This window comes from Dasypus novemcinctus, chromosome 19, assembly GCF_030445035.2.
Source record: "Dasypus novemcinctus isolate mDasNov1 chromosome 19, mDasNov1.1.hap2, whole genome shotgun sequence".
NCBI lineage: Eukaryota > Metazoa > Chordata > Mammalia > Cingulata > Dasypodidae > Dasypus > Dasypus novemcinctus.
Window position 1 is genome coordinate 79,004,485 of NC_080691.1, and position 17,116 is coordinate 79,021,600.

The 17,116-nt window shown below is 40.4% G+C and overlaps 1 protein-coding gene across 1 annotated transcript in view; it reads right to left on the bottom strand.

Moving 5' to 3' along the window:
• Positions 1 to 8,149: 8,149 nt before the first annotated feature.
• Positions 8,150 to 17,116, bottom strand: part of LOC101417758 (adhesion G protein-coupled receptor E1) — a 105,154-nt gene continuing 96,187 nt past the window's right edge. Inside the window, exon 20 of the mRNA XM_004447627.4 lies at positions 8,150 to 9,997. Coding sequence (XP_004447684.1) covers positions 9,992 to 9,997 — 6 coding nt within the window. The 3' untranslated portion in view covers positions 8,150 to 9,991. The remainder of the gene's footprint in view (positions 9,998 to 17,116) is intronic.

Sequence of the window (17,116 nt, forward strand, 5' to 3'; positions counted from 1 at the left end):
TTCGACTGTATAATGTAGTGATTTCATTACTAGATTTCAGTACTTGTGGTTAATAGTACAAATCCAAGAACATTTTTCCATGAACTAGAATAAATGTAGGTCACTATTACAAGGTGTTAACAATGTGGTGATATATGTGTGAAAATAAACAACTTGTGGTAACTTGTGGACTAAAGTTAACAGTAATCGTGTGACATTTTTGCATCAATGTCAACAAAGGTACTATATCAATGCTAAGGGTCAGCTATAGGGGAGTATAATAAAGAGGCTTGGGATTTTTATTTTTGGATAATAAAAAAAAGAAAAATATTCTAACATTAGATAATGTTAACTCCATGAATATAATAAAGACACTGAATTGTAAACTTAAAAAAAGAAAATGATGTAAAATTGATTGAGGTGATGTCAGTATACTCTGTGACGATCCTGAGAACCACTGAGTGTGCCCTTTGAATGGATTGTTCAAGGCACGGACTGTGTAACACAGTGAGCTCTCTGGTGGATAATTTACTGTGGTTACCAGTACAAAGATGAGAATGCTCCTTCATGAACTCTAATAAATGTACAATAATATTACATGGTGTGATGGTTAGGCTATTGTGTCAAATTGGCCAGGTAATTGTGCCCAGTCATTTGGTCAAGCAAACACTGGGTTAGCTGTAAAACAAGGGCATTTATGAACTTTAGTCACCATTGACTTTACTGCAGTAGTAAATCATAGATAGTTGCTTACAATTACATCAATCAGGGAGATTGCCAACTGCAATGAGTGACGTTTAACCCAATCAGTTGAATGCCTTAAAAGGGGAAGAGATTCCAGCATTGAGAGAGCATTTGCCAGCTTATCTTTGGACAACAAACATCCCCCAGAACTCATCAAGAATCTTCATTGTACTTCCATCAGAGTTCCTGGTTTCAGCCTGCCTGTGGAACCTGCACTTGTGCCTTTCCATGGCTGCGTGAGAGACTCTGATAAATCTCTTACTATCGACAGATACCTCTTGTTGATTCTGTTTCCCCAGAGAACACTGACTAATACACATGGTATTAATAATAGGGTGATTTATGGGGAAAACTCAACTAATGTAAGCTATGGACTATAGCTGTAGTAATATTGAGGCATGTTCATCAATTGTTCCACCAAACTACAAGGCATTGGTAGTGGACTGATGTGTGGGAATATGGGTGCTATGCATGACTGTTTTGTAAACTAACATCTCTAATTTTTTTTCATTTTTTAATGTCTAAATTATTTATATTTTTATTTGAGAAGTTGAGTTTAGAAACTAACATCTCTAATTTTTTTTCATTTTTATTTATATGTTTATTTGAGAAGTTGTGAATTTAGAAAACAATCATGTATACCATTCAGGATTCCCATACATTACCCTACCAGCAACATCTTACTTTTTTATGGCACATTTGTTATTAATACAATTGATGGAAAACCATAGTCACAGTACTACTGCTGTTTATATGCCACGGCTTATGTTTGGTACTTTATTGCCACAAATCATATTAACATGTGTTAAAATATATTTGTTATAGTTCATGAGAGAATGTGGTCATATTTATACTGTTAAGCACAGTCCCTCATTCACTATGGGTTCACTTTGTTATGTGACTACCTGCCTTGTACAATCCATCCAAAGTGTATCTTCAGTGGCTCTCCGTTTCATCACAGAGTTTTGCAGTCATCAGCTCAGTTCGCTTAAAAACGTTTTCAGTTCCAGTGCGTGTGGCTGACCACGAGGTTGTCACGGAGGCAGTCTTGATGGAGAAGCTTTATGAGGAAGAGCAGCTGATGAAAAGGTATCTCAAAGAGAAGAAGGAGTTACAGTCCAAAATACAGGGTATGAAGAATGCTGCTCCCAAGAATGACAAAAAGCAGAGGAAGCCACTCATTGACTATGTTGCTAAACTGGGAGCAGAAATAGAAGAAAAACATAGAGAGTAATTGGAGCAATTGAAGCTGACTTCTAAGGAGAATTAGCTTCTGTTGCTGTTAACATTTCAAACTTGGTTCTTGAGAGTCAGCAGCCTCAGATAGCAAAAGCGCAAAAGAGACGGAGAGAAAGCTGCATTGAAAAAGCAGCTGGAAGAAAAGAAAGCAGAAGCTGAAATTAGGAACTTATCAGGAGCCAGACTCTAATTTTTTTAAAGTACACATTTACAGATGGAAAAAAAAATATCTGCCAATAAAGACAAGCCCATGGGTAGATGGCTTCACAGGAGAATTCTATCAAGCATTTTGAAGAGAATTATTACCAAACTTACTTAAACTCTTCCAAAAAATTGAAGAGGAGGGAAAATTATACAACTCACTTTCTGAAGCAAACATCACCACTATTTCCAAAATGAGACAAAGATACTACAAGTATAGGAAATAGTAGATGAGTTTCTCTAATGAACATAGATGCAAAAGTTCTCAACAAAATCATTGCAAGCTAAGCCAATAGCACATTAAAAGAATTATACACCAACAATGTAAGGTATTGGTGTGGGGCTATGTATGGAAATCCTGCACAATATGCATGATTGTTTTGCTAACTCACAACTTTTCAAATAGAAAAAGAAAATGTTTAAATGGGGGAAAATGAATTTTACACCATGATTAAGTGGATTTTAATTTTTGTACGCAAGGGTGGCTGAACACAAGAAAAGCAACTAACGTAATAACCACAATAACAAATCAAAGGATAAAAACCCATATGATCATCTCGATTGAAGCAGAAAAGACTTTGGACAAAATCCAACATCCTTTCTTGATAAAAAACATTTCGAATGATACAGGGTATATATGAAGATCCCACGACCAACATTGTACTCAATGGTGAAAGCCTGAAAGCTCTCCCTCTAATATTGGGAACACTACAAGGAGGCCCACTGTCAACACTGTTATTCCACATTGTGCTAGACATTCTAACTAGAGCAATTAGGCAAGAAAGGGAAATAAAAGGCATCACAATTGGAAAAAAAGAAGTAAAGTTTTCATTATTTGCAGATGACATGATCCTATATTTAGAAATTTCTGAAATATCTACAATAAAGCCATCAGAGCTAAAAGAACAGGTTCAGCAAAGTGGCAGGATAGAAGATCAACATGCAAAGAGTCAGTAGAGTTTCCACACACTAGTAGTTAAAAGTCTGAGGAGGAAATCAAGAAAAAACTCCATTTACACCAGCAACAAAAAGAATCAATATCTAGAAATTAAATTAACCAGGAATGTAAAGGACCTGTACTCAGAAAACTACAAAACAGTTGTAAAAGAATCAAAGAAGACCTAACTAAATGGAAGGACATTCCATGTTCATGGGTTGGAAGACTGAATATTGTTAAGATGTCAATTGAACCCAACTTGATTTTCAGATTCAGTGTAATCCCAATCAAAATTCCAAGAGCCTAATTTACGGGGAACCCAAATAGGGAAAACATCCTAAAGAAAGAAGAGTGAATTCGGAGGAATCATGATCCCAGACATTCAAGAATATTACAAAGCTTCAGTGTTAGAACAGCATGGTGGAACTGCAGAATGGCACAACCACCGCAGAATGCAGTTTGGTGGCTCCTAAGGAAGTTAAATATAGATCCTTCATGTGACAGGGCAAACCACTACTGGGTATATACCCAGGAAAACTGAGAGGAGGGACACGAACAGACGTCTGCACACCGATGTCCACAGAGGCGGGGTTCACAAAGCCAAGAGATGGATACCAGCCACGTGTCCATCAACCAACGAATGAATTAACAATTGTGGACTATGCCTGTGGTGGAATGTTATGCAGCTGTAAGAAGAAATGAAGTCGTGAAGCATATGACAACATGGACAAACCTGGAGGACTTTCTGTTGAGTGAAGCAAGCCAGACACAAAACAACAAATATTGTACGCTTTTGCTATTATGAACTAACTATAATAAGCAAACTAGTGGGATTCATAGCCAGAATACAGGTAACCAGAATGAGGACAGAGAATGGAAAGCTGAGGCTTAAACTGTGCTGAATTAGTAAAAGGGTTCTTTGGAAATCTTTGGAAGTAGGTAGAAATGTTGAAAGCACATTGTAGTGTCTTTAATTAGATGCACTAATGTTCAGATATGATAATGATTGAACAGGAAAGTTCACTAGAAGGAAAGCTAAAAAAATGAAGCATGGGACTCTATACTATAGCAAATAGCAAAACTTTTTGTGAAAATGAGTGTAGTCAATAGTGTGGCTCAACTGATAGAGCATCCGCCTACCACATGGGAGCCTGTGTGGTGGCCTGTGTGGTGAGCTGGCCCATGTGCAGTGCTGATGAACACAAGGAGTGCCGTGCCATGCCATGCAGGGGCGCCCCCCATATAGGGAAGCCCCATGCGCAAGGAGTGCACCCCATAAGGACAGCTACCCCACGCGAAAAAGTGCAACCTGACCAGGAGTGGTGCCGCACACACAGAAAGCTGACGCAGAAAGATGACTCAACAAAATGAGACACAGATTCCGGGTGCCACTGACAAGAATACAAGTAGACACAGAAGAACACACAGTGAATGGACACAGAGAGCAGACAACTTGGGGAGGGGGGGCGGGGAAGGGGAGAGAAAAAAAATAGTGCATATAAAGCCCAGCATCTGTCCCTGTAATATCTTTCAGGACAACTCCAAGTCCCAAAAATGCCCTCACATCACACCTCTTCTTCCTTCTCCCTGCCCTCAGCACTTACCAAGGCCATTGTCTTCACATCAATGCTACAATGCTACAAGTTCTTCCATTGCTAGAGTCACAATAGTTCTATAGTAGAATATCAGTAAATCCACTCTATTTATATTTTATTCCTCCATCCTGTGGACCCTGGGATGGTGACATCCACTCCACCTCTAAATCAAAAGGGACCTTAGAGCGCATTATATATCCTGCCATAACCCACTGAATGCACTGTGGAAGAGTGTAAACTACAATGTAAACTATATCCATGCAGTGCAAAAGGGCTCCAAAATGTACTCATCAAATGCAATAAATGTGCCACAGTGATGAAAGTTGTTGTTGATGTGGGAGGAGTGGGGGGGGGGGGGGAGTGTGGGGTATATGGGAACCTCTTATATTTTTTAATTTAACATTTTTTGTGGTCTATGTATCTTTTTTTATCCCCCCTTGTAGCTTGCTTGCTGTCTGCTCACTGTCCATTCACTGCATGATCTTCTGCTTTTTTGGCTTGTCTCCCTTTTTTTTGTTGTGTCACCTTACTAAGTCAGCTCTCCGCAGTGCTTGTGGGCCGGGCAGCACTCCCCAGTACCCGAGCCAGCCTGCTTTCACAAGGAGGCCCCAGGACGTGAACCCAGGCCCTCCCATATAGTAGACGGCACCCAACTGATTGAGCCACAGCCACTTCCTGAAAAAATTATTAAAAATTTTAATGTAGTGCAATAGTGCAGGTTTTTCTCTGAAACAGAACAAATGTATGTTAAGGTACAAGGTAATAGTAATAATTGGGTGATATTTGGGTAAAAATACAACCAAAGCCAACTATGGTCTGTAGCATATAGCAATATATTCATATTCTTCCATCACTGGTGAAAAAAATGGGGGGAGTATGATAAGTGAAAGAAACTAGACACAAAGTACTACGTATTGTTAGGTTCCATCTATGCAAAACATGAATATAGATAAATTTATAGAGATGGAAATAAATTAGCAGTTTTGTATGGCAGGGGAAGGACTGAGGGACTAAGAGGTAACTAGTAAGGGGTCTCTTCTTTTTGCAGTACTGAAAATGCTCTAATATTGATTGCAGTGGTGAGTGCACAATGCTGTGGTTTTACCAAATGCCGTTGATTGTACACTTTATTTGGACTGTACAGTGTATGAATATGTTTCAGTAAAATCAATAAATAACAGAGAAGCAAAATTATAATAATTCTGATTTTTGTTTGAATAATATATTTAAATTTAAAATAGTGTTGCAGGTTTTAATACCCTTAAATTTACCTTTTTTTTTCCCTGAGGGGAAAAAAGCAGTCAGTAAATATGTGTTGAGTGAAGGGATCTGTATTTTTCCCTTGAGCCACATCTGCTTCCCTATCTGTATTTTTATAGATAACTTAAATTTCTTGGATGATAAAAGGGCAATGCTATCTCACATTATATTATGGGATGTTTTGAGTGTTTTTTCTACCTCTACTGGGGGTATATGAGACCGCAAGTGTGAAGTAACATACCAAGAGCAGCTTGAAGTTTATAAGTTCGAAAAATCCTTATTGTGGAAGTCACACATTTGTTCTCTTAACTTCAAGATATAGGTTTCCACAGTACTTGCTGAAGGCAGGGACAGGGAAAAAAATATGATATTGGGGTATTGTCAGGACTTGGAGTAGTCCTCAATGATATTGCAGGGACAGATGCTGGACATTATATATCCTGCCATAACCCACAGGATGGACTGGGAAGAGTGTAAACTACAATGTAAACTATAATCCATGCTGTGTAGCAGTGCTCCAAAATGTACTCATCAAATGCAATGAATGTGCCACAATCATGAAAGAGGTTGTCGATGGGGTAGGAGTGGGGGATGTGGGAAGTAGGATATATGGGAACCTCTTATATTTTTTAATTTAACATTTTGTGTGATCTATGTATCTTTTTAAAAAGACAATAAAAAATTTTGCTGCAAAAAATATATATGTAGGTTTTCTTAAGGCAAGTGTATTTTAAGTCAACACATAAACACTATCCTAGAAATAAAGCAGTATGTAAGCCATCTGTCAGGAAAAAAAACCTGTATTTAAGCAGTATGGAAGTTATAAATCCTGATAGCTACTAGGAAATGTTCACATCCTTCTCCCTTTACATTCCACTTTATTGAAATAAAGTGTAAAACACTGACAATCCATCAGGTGTATCAGTTAGCTATTGCCACAAATAGAGCTTCATAACAAACCGTCCCCTAAACTCAGTGCCTTAAAACAATGCAATTTTGTTATTGCTCCTAAGTCTACAGACTGTGGGGCAGGTCTGCAGATCTTTGCTGGACCCTCACTTGACTGCAGCCAGCGGCACACTGGCCTCAGCTGGGACAGCTGAGGGGGCTGACCTCTCCTCCAGGTGTTTTTCACATCCTGCCAGCTGGCGAGCCGGGGCATGTTCTCACAGTGGAAGCAGAAGTGCAAGAGGAAGCCTGTTCATGTAAAGGGCAAGAAGAAATGCACACATGCTTTGGGAGCCGCTGTTGGAGTCTCGTTTGCTAACACTGCATTGGCTCTAGCAATGGCCCAGGGTTAGCGTTGGAGAGGATAATAAAGTTACAGGGAAGGGGGTGGTAAACAGAGGCATTCTTGGGGCCACAATTGGCCTTGGGTGAGAGCTGTGCCATCTCGTCCTTCGATATCTCTTAGAACTCTCATGTCTGTATTGGAGACTCTGAACAAGGCAAACATTGAACATCAACCTATCGTTAATGAACTTCAGTTTGTAAACAGTCATTGCCCGAGGCTGTGGCTTTGATGGTAACAGAGTTTAATGTTATAAAATTGCCCAATACATGACCATTAAAGAGCTAATGAATCCAGATTGGTAAGATGATCATACAAAAGTAAATACTGAGAAGTGGATGTGGCTTAAGTGATTGAGCTCCTGTCTACGACATGGGAAGTCCTTGGTTCAGTTTCCGGTGCCTCCTAAAGAAGACAGTGAGCTGGCTAGATGGGCAGATATAGGAGGCTGACACAACAAGATGACACAACAAGACACATAAGAAGGAAAACATAATGTAAGACACAACAAAGCAGGGAATGGAGGTGATTGAAGTGATAAGGCTCCTCGCTTCCACATCAGAGGTCCTGGGTTCAGTTCCTGGTGCCTCCAAAGAAACAAAGAAGACAAACAGACATAAGTGCAAGCAATAAGGGGTTGGAGGAGAAATAAATAATTTTTTTTAAGTCAAGGACTGTCTTAAAAAAAAAAATAAAACCTAAATACTTATCCTGTCTTTGCACTTTCAAATGATGCATTCCAGGGGTCAAAAGAGGAGAAGGAGAGGGACAAAGGGACTAGGTGAGGAGCTCTGCAGTCAGGAGCTGAAACCCATATTAGCCACCTATTGCTCAGTGACCATGGGCAAATTACTCAACCTCTCTGAGCTTCAGTTTGCTCATCTTCAAAATATAGAGTAAACATTCAGTCATTCGTTTATTCAACAGATTTTATGAGAATTCGGGAAATACAATTCTGTTTCCTTGGAGACAGTCAAGAAAATGAGAAATTACAATAAAAGAAGCAAGAGGCATTGGGGGCACACAGAGATGGCACCTAATTCACTGCAGTAGGTTCACAGAAGACTTCCTGGTAAAAATGATGACTAAGGTGAGCCTCAAAGAAAAGGCAGAAATGTGCCAGGTTTTGAGGAATGGTGACCTAGAAAAAGGGAATGGCAGGTACAAAGGATCAAGGTCAAGACGAAGATGCTTTCCTTCTTGGTTTTAAAGACAAACTCTGCTACCAGCATGGCAGATTTATACATCAGAAGTATGTTCTAACATTCCTATGTCCAAGAATTCCTTGGAGATCTCGTTAAATGTAGGTTCTGATTCAATAAGGCTGGGAGGGGATCTGAGAGCGGGCTTTTCTCACAAAGTACCCTGTGATACGATGAGGCTCACACTTTGGGTTGTGAGGTTTTAGAGCATCTGTGAAAGAAAGGGTATCCACACTTTAAATGTTCATCTCCTTCTCTCCCTGAAATTCAAGATTGCATGGGGATATACAGCTGTACAAAACATAAATACAAATATACTAGATAGAAGGAAAAAGAATAGCAGCTTTGTACAGCATAGAGAGATTGAGTGGCGATGAGGTTTGTTTTTTTGGTTTTTGTTGATCATTATTGTTATTATTATATTACATATTTATGGAAATAATGAAAGTGCTCTAGGAATGACTGAAGTGATGCATGCACAAATATGTGATAACACCGAACACCATTAATTGTATATATGGATGGATTTATGTTTTATGAATATGTATCAGTAAATTTTTTCATTTAAAAAAAAACGATAGCATGGGGATGAGGAGTCAAGAGGGGCATTGATGACTTTGTGATCTAAGTCATAAAACAGTACCCAGAAAAAGGAAGATGTTGGTTACCTGAAAGATCCAGGGAACCAAAGCACTTGTTATCAAGTGCTACAAGGGTCCATGAAATGCAAAGATTCTGCTCCATCAACAGGTCTACTGAGAAATTATATTGCAGGGACAGATGCAGGACATTATGTATCCTGCCATAACCCACTGAATGGACTGGGGGAGAGTGTAAACCACAATGTAAACTATTATCCATGTGGTGCAGCAGTGCTCCAAAATGTATTCACCAAATGCAATGAATGTGCCACAATGATGAAATAGATTGTTGATGTGGGAGGAGTGGGCTATATGGAAACCTCTTATACTTTTTAATGTAATATTTTTGGGGATCTATGTATTTTTTTTAAAGGCAATTACATTTAAAAATAATTTTAAGTCATTACTTTAAGTGTTTGAGGTAAAGGAACCTAAATGTCTATATGCACTTTTTGTCCTCTGTGGGCTCTCTAAATTAGAGTTTTATTGACCATTTTTTTCTAAAGCAAGAAGAGCACTCATCATAAGGAAAGACAGTCTGTCAGAAGACATATTATCTACTAACTGCCAGTCTTTATCAGGAACCGAGATGGGTGCTGGAGAGATTCTCTCAAGAGTAATGCAGCAACAGGCTGAGGGAAAAACAAAATGGTAGCCGGATGTGCTTGCTCATGCCATTGAACTGTATCTGTCATTTCCACAAAACTCTGGAAATTCAAAGAGTTGCACAACACGGAAGATAAAATAGTAATTGTCACCAATGCAAGAAAGCATGGGAAAACAGCCCCATCACCCTCGCTCTGAATCGTCCACAGAGTTGAAGCGATTTCAGGGTCAGCTCCTGCAGGCGACTGCTATTCTCAAGTGTTCATCCATCACATATTTGAGAGCGGAAAAGGACTTCAACCCTGTGGTGGAGAAAAGAGTATTTCCTCAGAGTCAGTGGCAGGATTAGGACAAATATGATTCCAGGTGTCATATCTGAAGAATATGGGTCTCATACAGGGAAAGGGAGATAAATATAACAAAAAAGGACTGGAAAGATAAACATCAAAATATTAACAGTGAGGGAACCTCTTATGCTTTTTAACATAACGTTTTGTGTGATCTATTTCTCTTTTTAAAAAAGTCAATAAATTTTTTTAAATGTTAACAGTGATTATCCCTGGTGTGACAGGCACTGGTGTCAAACTCAAAAGGCATTTTCAAACACTTCACCACTCATATCTCCCACTCTGGAAGCTACTAAGACAAACACTTGTTTCTCAGACTCTTCTACAACAATAAGTGGCCATGTGATACCGTTCTGGTGAATTATGAGAAAGGGAAAACTGTTGAGAAGTTTCTGGGAAAATCTTTGTTCCTGTTAAAAGGAAAGACATGAAAGGAGAATGGGTTGCCTCTGCCCTATCCCACTTCTTCCTGCTTTGGATATGATTGTGATGTCTGGAGCTGTGACAGCCATGTTGCAGCCATGAAAACAATATGGTAAAAAGCATGCATGCTGATAAATGTAACGGAAACCAGGAATAGCATAAGTCCTTTACAATACCACTGAACAATGAAGCCAAAACCAACAACACCTAACTTTGGATATCCTTTCTTGCAAGAAAAATAGTTACCTATTTAACAAAGCCATTGGTGATCAAGATCTTGTTTACTTGCAGGCAAAAGTATCTAACTAATATTCCCATGTGGTAGGACACTGGACCATCCCAATTGTTTTTAGAGTTACTTATGACTGTTTCCTAAAAGTTTCTACTCCTATGGAAACTTTGTCATTATAATACAGTAAAAATTATTATTCTTAAAAATATATTGGTACAAAGATACATAGTCTAGCATTTGGGCAATATTTCCAATATGGTGATTCTTGTGCCTCATATGGAAATAACCTCTATGATTCTCAGTTTCCTCAAGATGTAAATTGGACTAATAATATTTATCAATTAAATTGGACTAATAATATTTTCAAGACTTAAGACTGAGTTCTTATTCTGCCCTAAGAACTCATCTAAACATTTTTCATAGTAATTCATCTTTGGTAGATTGAATCATGTTTCCCAACTTAGACATCTTCTTAACCTTAACCCACAGTCCTGTGCATGTGAACCCATTGTAAACAGAAATTCTTAAGGTTGCTATTTTCGGTTAAGGTAAAACCCAGATAAATGAGGGTGTGTCTTAGTTCAGATTACTGAGGGTGTTACAAGGAGAAACAGGAGTTAACAGAATTCAGAGGAGAAAGGAGAAGACATCATAGAAGGAAGAGACCTAAATCAAGGAAGCCCAAGGACTGCGGCCAGCCAGTACCAGAATACTACTGACCAGAAGAAGCAAACCTCAAGCCTCCAAAACCACAAGACAATATGACCAACTCAACGTATGCTAATTGTCATAGCAGCTCTGGCAAGCAAAGACAGTCATCTAATCATCAGTTCAGCCCTGCAAGGTAAAAATTATCATATCCCCATTATACCAATGAGGAAATACAGGAACTGATTTCTTGATCACTAAACAAATAATTACTTGAGGATGTTTTTTGATGCCTGTTATATGTTCTAGGTGCTTGGAAAACACGATTGAAGAAATCAGATAGGGGAAGTGTAGCAGTTTGCTATTGTTTTTGAATTACAAAAATAAAAATTGGATTCTGTTTTTGAACTGGTCTGCTTCTCTGGGCATATTAGATTGGATTGGATTCAGAGGTTTCACTTTTGCTTGATTAAATTATGATTAAGGCTTTGATTGGGCCATATCAGTAGGACTTGAGTCCCCACCCCCCTTGACAGGAACTCACAGAGAAATCGACAAGGCAGAGGTGGAGTTGGAGTTTTGATATTGGAGCCCAGGAAGTAAACACACAGAGGAAGGAGAGAAGGCTCCATTAGACATGGCAGAGACCCCGGGAAGAGAGACAAGCTGTTCACCTGATAGTCTACACCTGGAGGAAGCAGAGCAGCTCAGCCCAGAGAGAAATGAGCCCCAGAAGAGAGACAAGACTTATGCCAGCCTACAGCTGATATTGGAAGAAGCTGGGACCATGGAGCCCGAGGAGGAAGAGGAAGGCTAAACCCTCACAGACGTCGCATGCCATCTTGCTCCAACATGTGGCAAGAGACTTTGGTGAGGCATTAGCTTCGAGCTGGACTTTTTTGGGTCCTGTAACTGTAAGTTTCTACCCCAAATAAATACTCTTTATAAAAACCAACCTATTTCTGGTATTTTGCATCAGCACTCCTTTGACAGAATGATACAGGAGGCATACCATAAATAAAATTTTAAAAATATAACCAAGTATAGTATGTTAAAAAGTGGAAACTTATGAATTTTTTTTGAATCATTAATGCAGGGAGGAGGGTGAGGGATGCCAGAGTAGGAGAATTGTCAGTGGAAATTCCATCAAGAAGTATGAGGGGTAAGTGGATGTGCCTCAAGTAATAGGACAGCCGCCTACTATATGGAAGGACCTGGGTTCGATCCCTGGGGCCTCCTGGTGAAAAAGAAGAAGAGAAAGCATGCCCACACAGTGAGCCAGCACCCGCATGACGAGCCAAGTGCCCAAACGGTAAGCCGAGTGCCCGCACAGCAAGCCTAGTGCCCGCATGAGTGCTCGCGCAGCAAGCCGAGTGCCCACACATGTACCCACACAGTGAGCCAAGTGTCCATACGGCAAGTCCATGTGAGTGCCCACATGGCCAGCCAGTGCCTGTGTGGTGATCCAAGTGCCCATGTGACGAGCCAAGTGCCCGCTGAGTGCCCGCGCAGCGAGCCGAGTGTGCATGTGATGAGCTGAGTGCCCACGTGAGTGCTCATGTGGCAAGCCAGTGCCCGCACAGTGAGCCAGTGCCCATGCAGCAAGCCGAGCGCCCGCTGGTAAGCCAGTGCCCATGCAAGTGAGTCACACAGCAAGATGATGATGCAACAAAAGAGAGAGGAAGGGGAGAGTCAAGGTGAAGCACAGCAGAGACCAGGAACTGAGGTGGCGCAGCTGACAGGGAACCTCTCCCTGTCAGAGGTCCCCAGGATCGAATCCTGGTGAATCCTAGAGGAGAAAAACAAGAAGAGAAGGCAAAAGGAGATATAGATATAGAAGATCACACAGCGAATGGACATAGACAGCAAGAACAGCAGGGCGGGGGAGGGGGAGAAAAAAAGGTTTTTAAAAAAATGAAGTGTGAGGGAGCTGACCAGGTGGACACTGAGGCAGATCACTCAAGGTAAAGCAAGCAGCCAGGGCACTGGCTTTCAGGCAAAAGTGAGCCTGGTTATGTTTGAAGAATTGATTCAATGTGGGTGGGGCAGAGTGAAAAGGGGATGTGAGTAATGAAAGATGAGGTCAGACAAGTAGAGAGGGTTTGCATATGAAAGGCCCTAAGGGCCCTCGAGAGGACATTGAGTGAGGTGGGAGTCATGGGGGGCTGTGGGCAGAGGGCCAGGACCAGACTCAGGTGCTCACAGGTGCCCTCTGGTGGCTTCAGAGATAACAGACCAAGGTGGGGCTTGGGGAAACCAAGAGGGGATCAGAGAGATCATTTATGAGGCTACTTTCATAATCAAGGAAAGAAGTAATTAGAATAAATAAACTCATAGAGTCGGAAGTTAGAATATAGGGGAACATAGGTTCTGTAAACCCACAACTTCTCTGAAAAAATAAAAAGTAAATAACCCTGGCAAGAGAAAATGGGGCGTGTTCCAGGGTGGCAGCCATGAAGGGGAAGAGAAGTGGTCAAATTCTAGGTATAGTTTGAAGATAGAGGCAACAAGATTTGCTAATGAACTAAATAGAGATGGAGGGTGAGGAGAAGAGTAAAGTCAAGAATGACCTCAATGCTTACACATGTCTCAGCAGGATCTCATAGATGGCTAAAGTAGATGCTACCCCAAATAGAGGGGCTCCTGAGGGCTATGGAGACACCCAGGTCCTACAGTCATGGCAGATGGCTCTGGAGTTCAGTGTCTTGTCAGTGGGTCCTACCTTGGAGCTTGTGCTTCTGAGTGTGACAGAATTGGTCTCAGATGTGACTTTTCTGCAATGCCTCTTCTGTCCCTCTTACTTGAACCTATAGTTGGTACTGGAGTTGGTAGATGTACATCCAAGAGACTTGAATCTCTGGGCGGTCCATGTGCCAGCTGGACCCTGAGTCTCACCAAAGTTGTGACACCTACTCTCCAGACCATTGGACTCACCCGAGACAACTAACAAGGAGGTGCAGATGGACAACCACAACACCGAGGAATTGAGAGAGTCTACAACTGCAAGCAGGAGAGACCCATCCATCAGCTATGTAGGATCGAAGCCCCTCTCAATTTAGAGGTAGAGTGGGCATCACCATCTCAGGGTCCTTAGAACTGGGGAATAAAATATGGACTAGAGTGGACTTACTGGTATTCTACTATAGACTTATTGTGATTCTAGCAATGGAAGAAATTTTATCATTGTTGTGGAGACAATGGTCACTGGAGCTCCTGAGGCAGGGAGAGGGGAAAAGAGGTGTACTATGGGGGCATTTTTAAGACTTGGAATTGTCCTGAATGATATTGCAAAGACAGATACAGGACATTATATATCTTGCCATAACCTACAGAATGGAGTAGGAGAGAGTGTAAACTACAATGTAAACTATAATCCATGCTTGGTAGCAATGCTCTGAAATGTGTTCATCAATTGCAATGAATGTCTCACACTAATGAAAGACATCGTTGATGTGGAAAAAGTGGGAGGTAGGGGAGTGGGGCATATGGGAATCACATATATTTTTTATGTAACATTTTATGTAATCTATGCATATTTTTAAAATAATATACATATATATTTTTTAAAAGGAACGACCTCAGGGCTTCACACAAAGCAGCAGAAAAATGGAAGCTCCATTTACGGAAATGGAAAGTGGGAGATCAGAAATTCAGGATTAAATATGTTAAATTTGAGAAATCTATTAGATATCTAAGTGGAGATATTTGGTGGTTGGTTGGATATGAGTCTAGAATTCAGGGGTGGAGGCAAGGGTACAGATTTAAAATTTGGGAGTCCTTGTTAATATGTGGCATTTTAAACTGTGCAATTGGATGAAATCACATGTATAGAGGAAAATTTGTGCCTTGGTTAGAAACTATGCATTTCCAGAGGATACCTCTCCAGGTTATGTGATTCTGATCAATGTGAGCTATTTCATAACTCTTTTTTTTCATCTTTTTTTTTAAGATACATATATCACATAAAATGTTACTTTAAAAAATATAGGGTCACGGTAGCTGCTGAGGGTAGGGAGAGGGAAGAAGAGAAGAGTGGGGGCATTTTCAGGACTTGGAGTTGTCCTGGGAGGTACTGCAGGGACGGATGCTGGACAATGTATGTCCTGCCATGGCCCACTGGGTGGACTGGGGTAGAGTGTAAACTACAATGTAAACCATTATCCACGTGTTGCAGCAGTGCTCCAAAATGTTTTCACCAAATGCAATGAATGCCCCATGATGATGAAAGAGGTTGTTGATTAGAAGGAGTGGTGTGAGGGAGGCAGGAGGTATGTGGGGATCTCTTATATTTTTTTTAAAAATAGAGGGAAAATTTTTTAATCAAATAAATAAAATATAGGAGGTTCCCATATGCCCCGCTCCCATACCCACTTTTCCCACATCAAGTTCCTTCATTACTGCAGTACATTCACTGCATTTGATGAATACATTTTAAAGCATCTGTCCCTGCAATATCATCGAGGACAATTCCAAGTCCCAAAAATGCCCTAATATCACACCTCTTTTTCCCACTCTGTGCCTTCAGCAACTCCAGTGGCAACTGTCTCCACATCAATCAATGATATGATTTCTTCCACTGCTAAAATCACGAAAATTCTATGTAGAATACCAGTAAGTCCACTCTAGTCCATATTTTATTCCTTCATCCTGAGGGCCCTGGGTGGCGATGCCTGCTCCACCTCTAAATTTATTTCATAACTCTTTAATTGTAGATAACTGGTAGTGGTGAAAAATAATTCCATGAAAAAAAGTTTTGCCTCCATTGACACATTCATTCAAAATTCCATGTATATTCCATCTATAAGCATATGTGTAGATGTGTGTATATATATTTCATATATAAGTCTACATATATAGATTTACTTTTAAATTTTAACAATAAATACAAACATATAAAATAAATCTATATAAAACATATATATAAATATATCTTATAGGTATAGAAAGATAGGGAGATGGAGAGAAACGTATAGATAGACAATTAGATAAATACATAAATAGGGAAGCGGATGTGGCTCAAGTCATAGGGTTTACGCCTACCATATGGGAGGACCCAGGTTCGATTCCTGGGGCCTCCTAGTGAAAAAGAAGAGAAAGCAGGCCCATGTGGAGAGACTGTGCCCATGAGAGTGCCCACATGGTGAGCCAGTGCCCGTGCAAGTGAGTCACACAGCAAGATGATGACTCAACAAAAGAGAGATGAAGGAGAGAGTCAAGGTAAAGCACAGCAGAGACCAGGAACTGAGGTGGCACAATTGACAGGGAACCTCTCTTCCCATCAGAGGTCCCCAGGATCAAATCCCAATGAATCCTAGAGGAGAGAAAATGAGAAAAGAAGACAACACAGACAGTAAAAACAGGAGAGTGGGAGGAGGGGAAGGGGATAAATAAATAAATAAATAAATCTTTAGGGAAAAAAATAAAGTAGGTGATCGCAGTAGATAGAAAGAGATAAATTACATAGATTATGTGGCAGTTTGGAAATTTTTTTATGCATCCCGAAAAGAGAAAGATTGTGAAATAAATTCATTCCTGTGAGTGTGAGACTTTTTCAAATTGGAATGCATCAGTGAGGCATGACTCAGGTTGAGTCTCTGCCCCCTTCTGGGTCTGATATGACCAGAGACACACAGGAAATGGGGCTCCACCATATTTGATGCTGCCATGTGAGAGAAAGGAGAGGCTCAAGGAGCTGAGGCCCAGGGAGAGATGAATCATATGCCTGCTAGCTTGCAGCTGAACTCAGGAAGAAAGCAGAGCAGCCAAGCTTG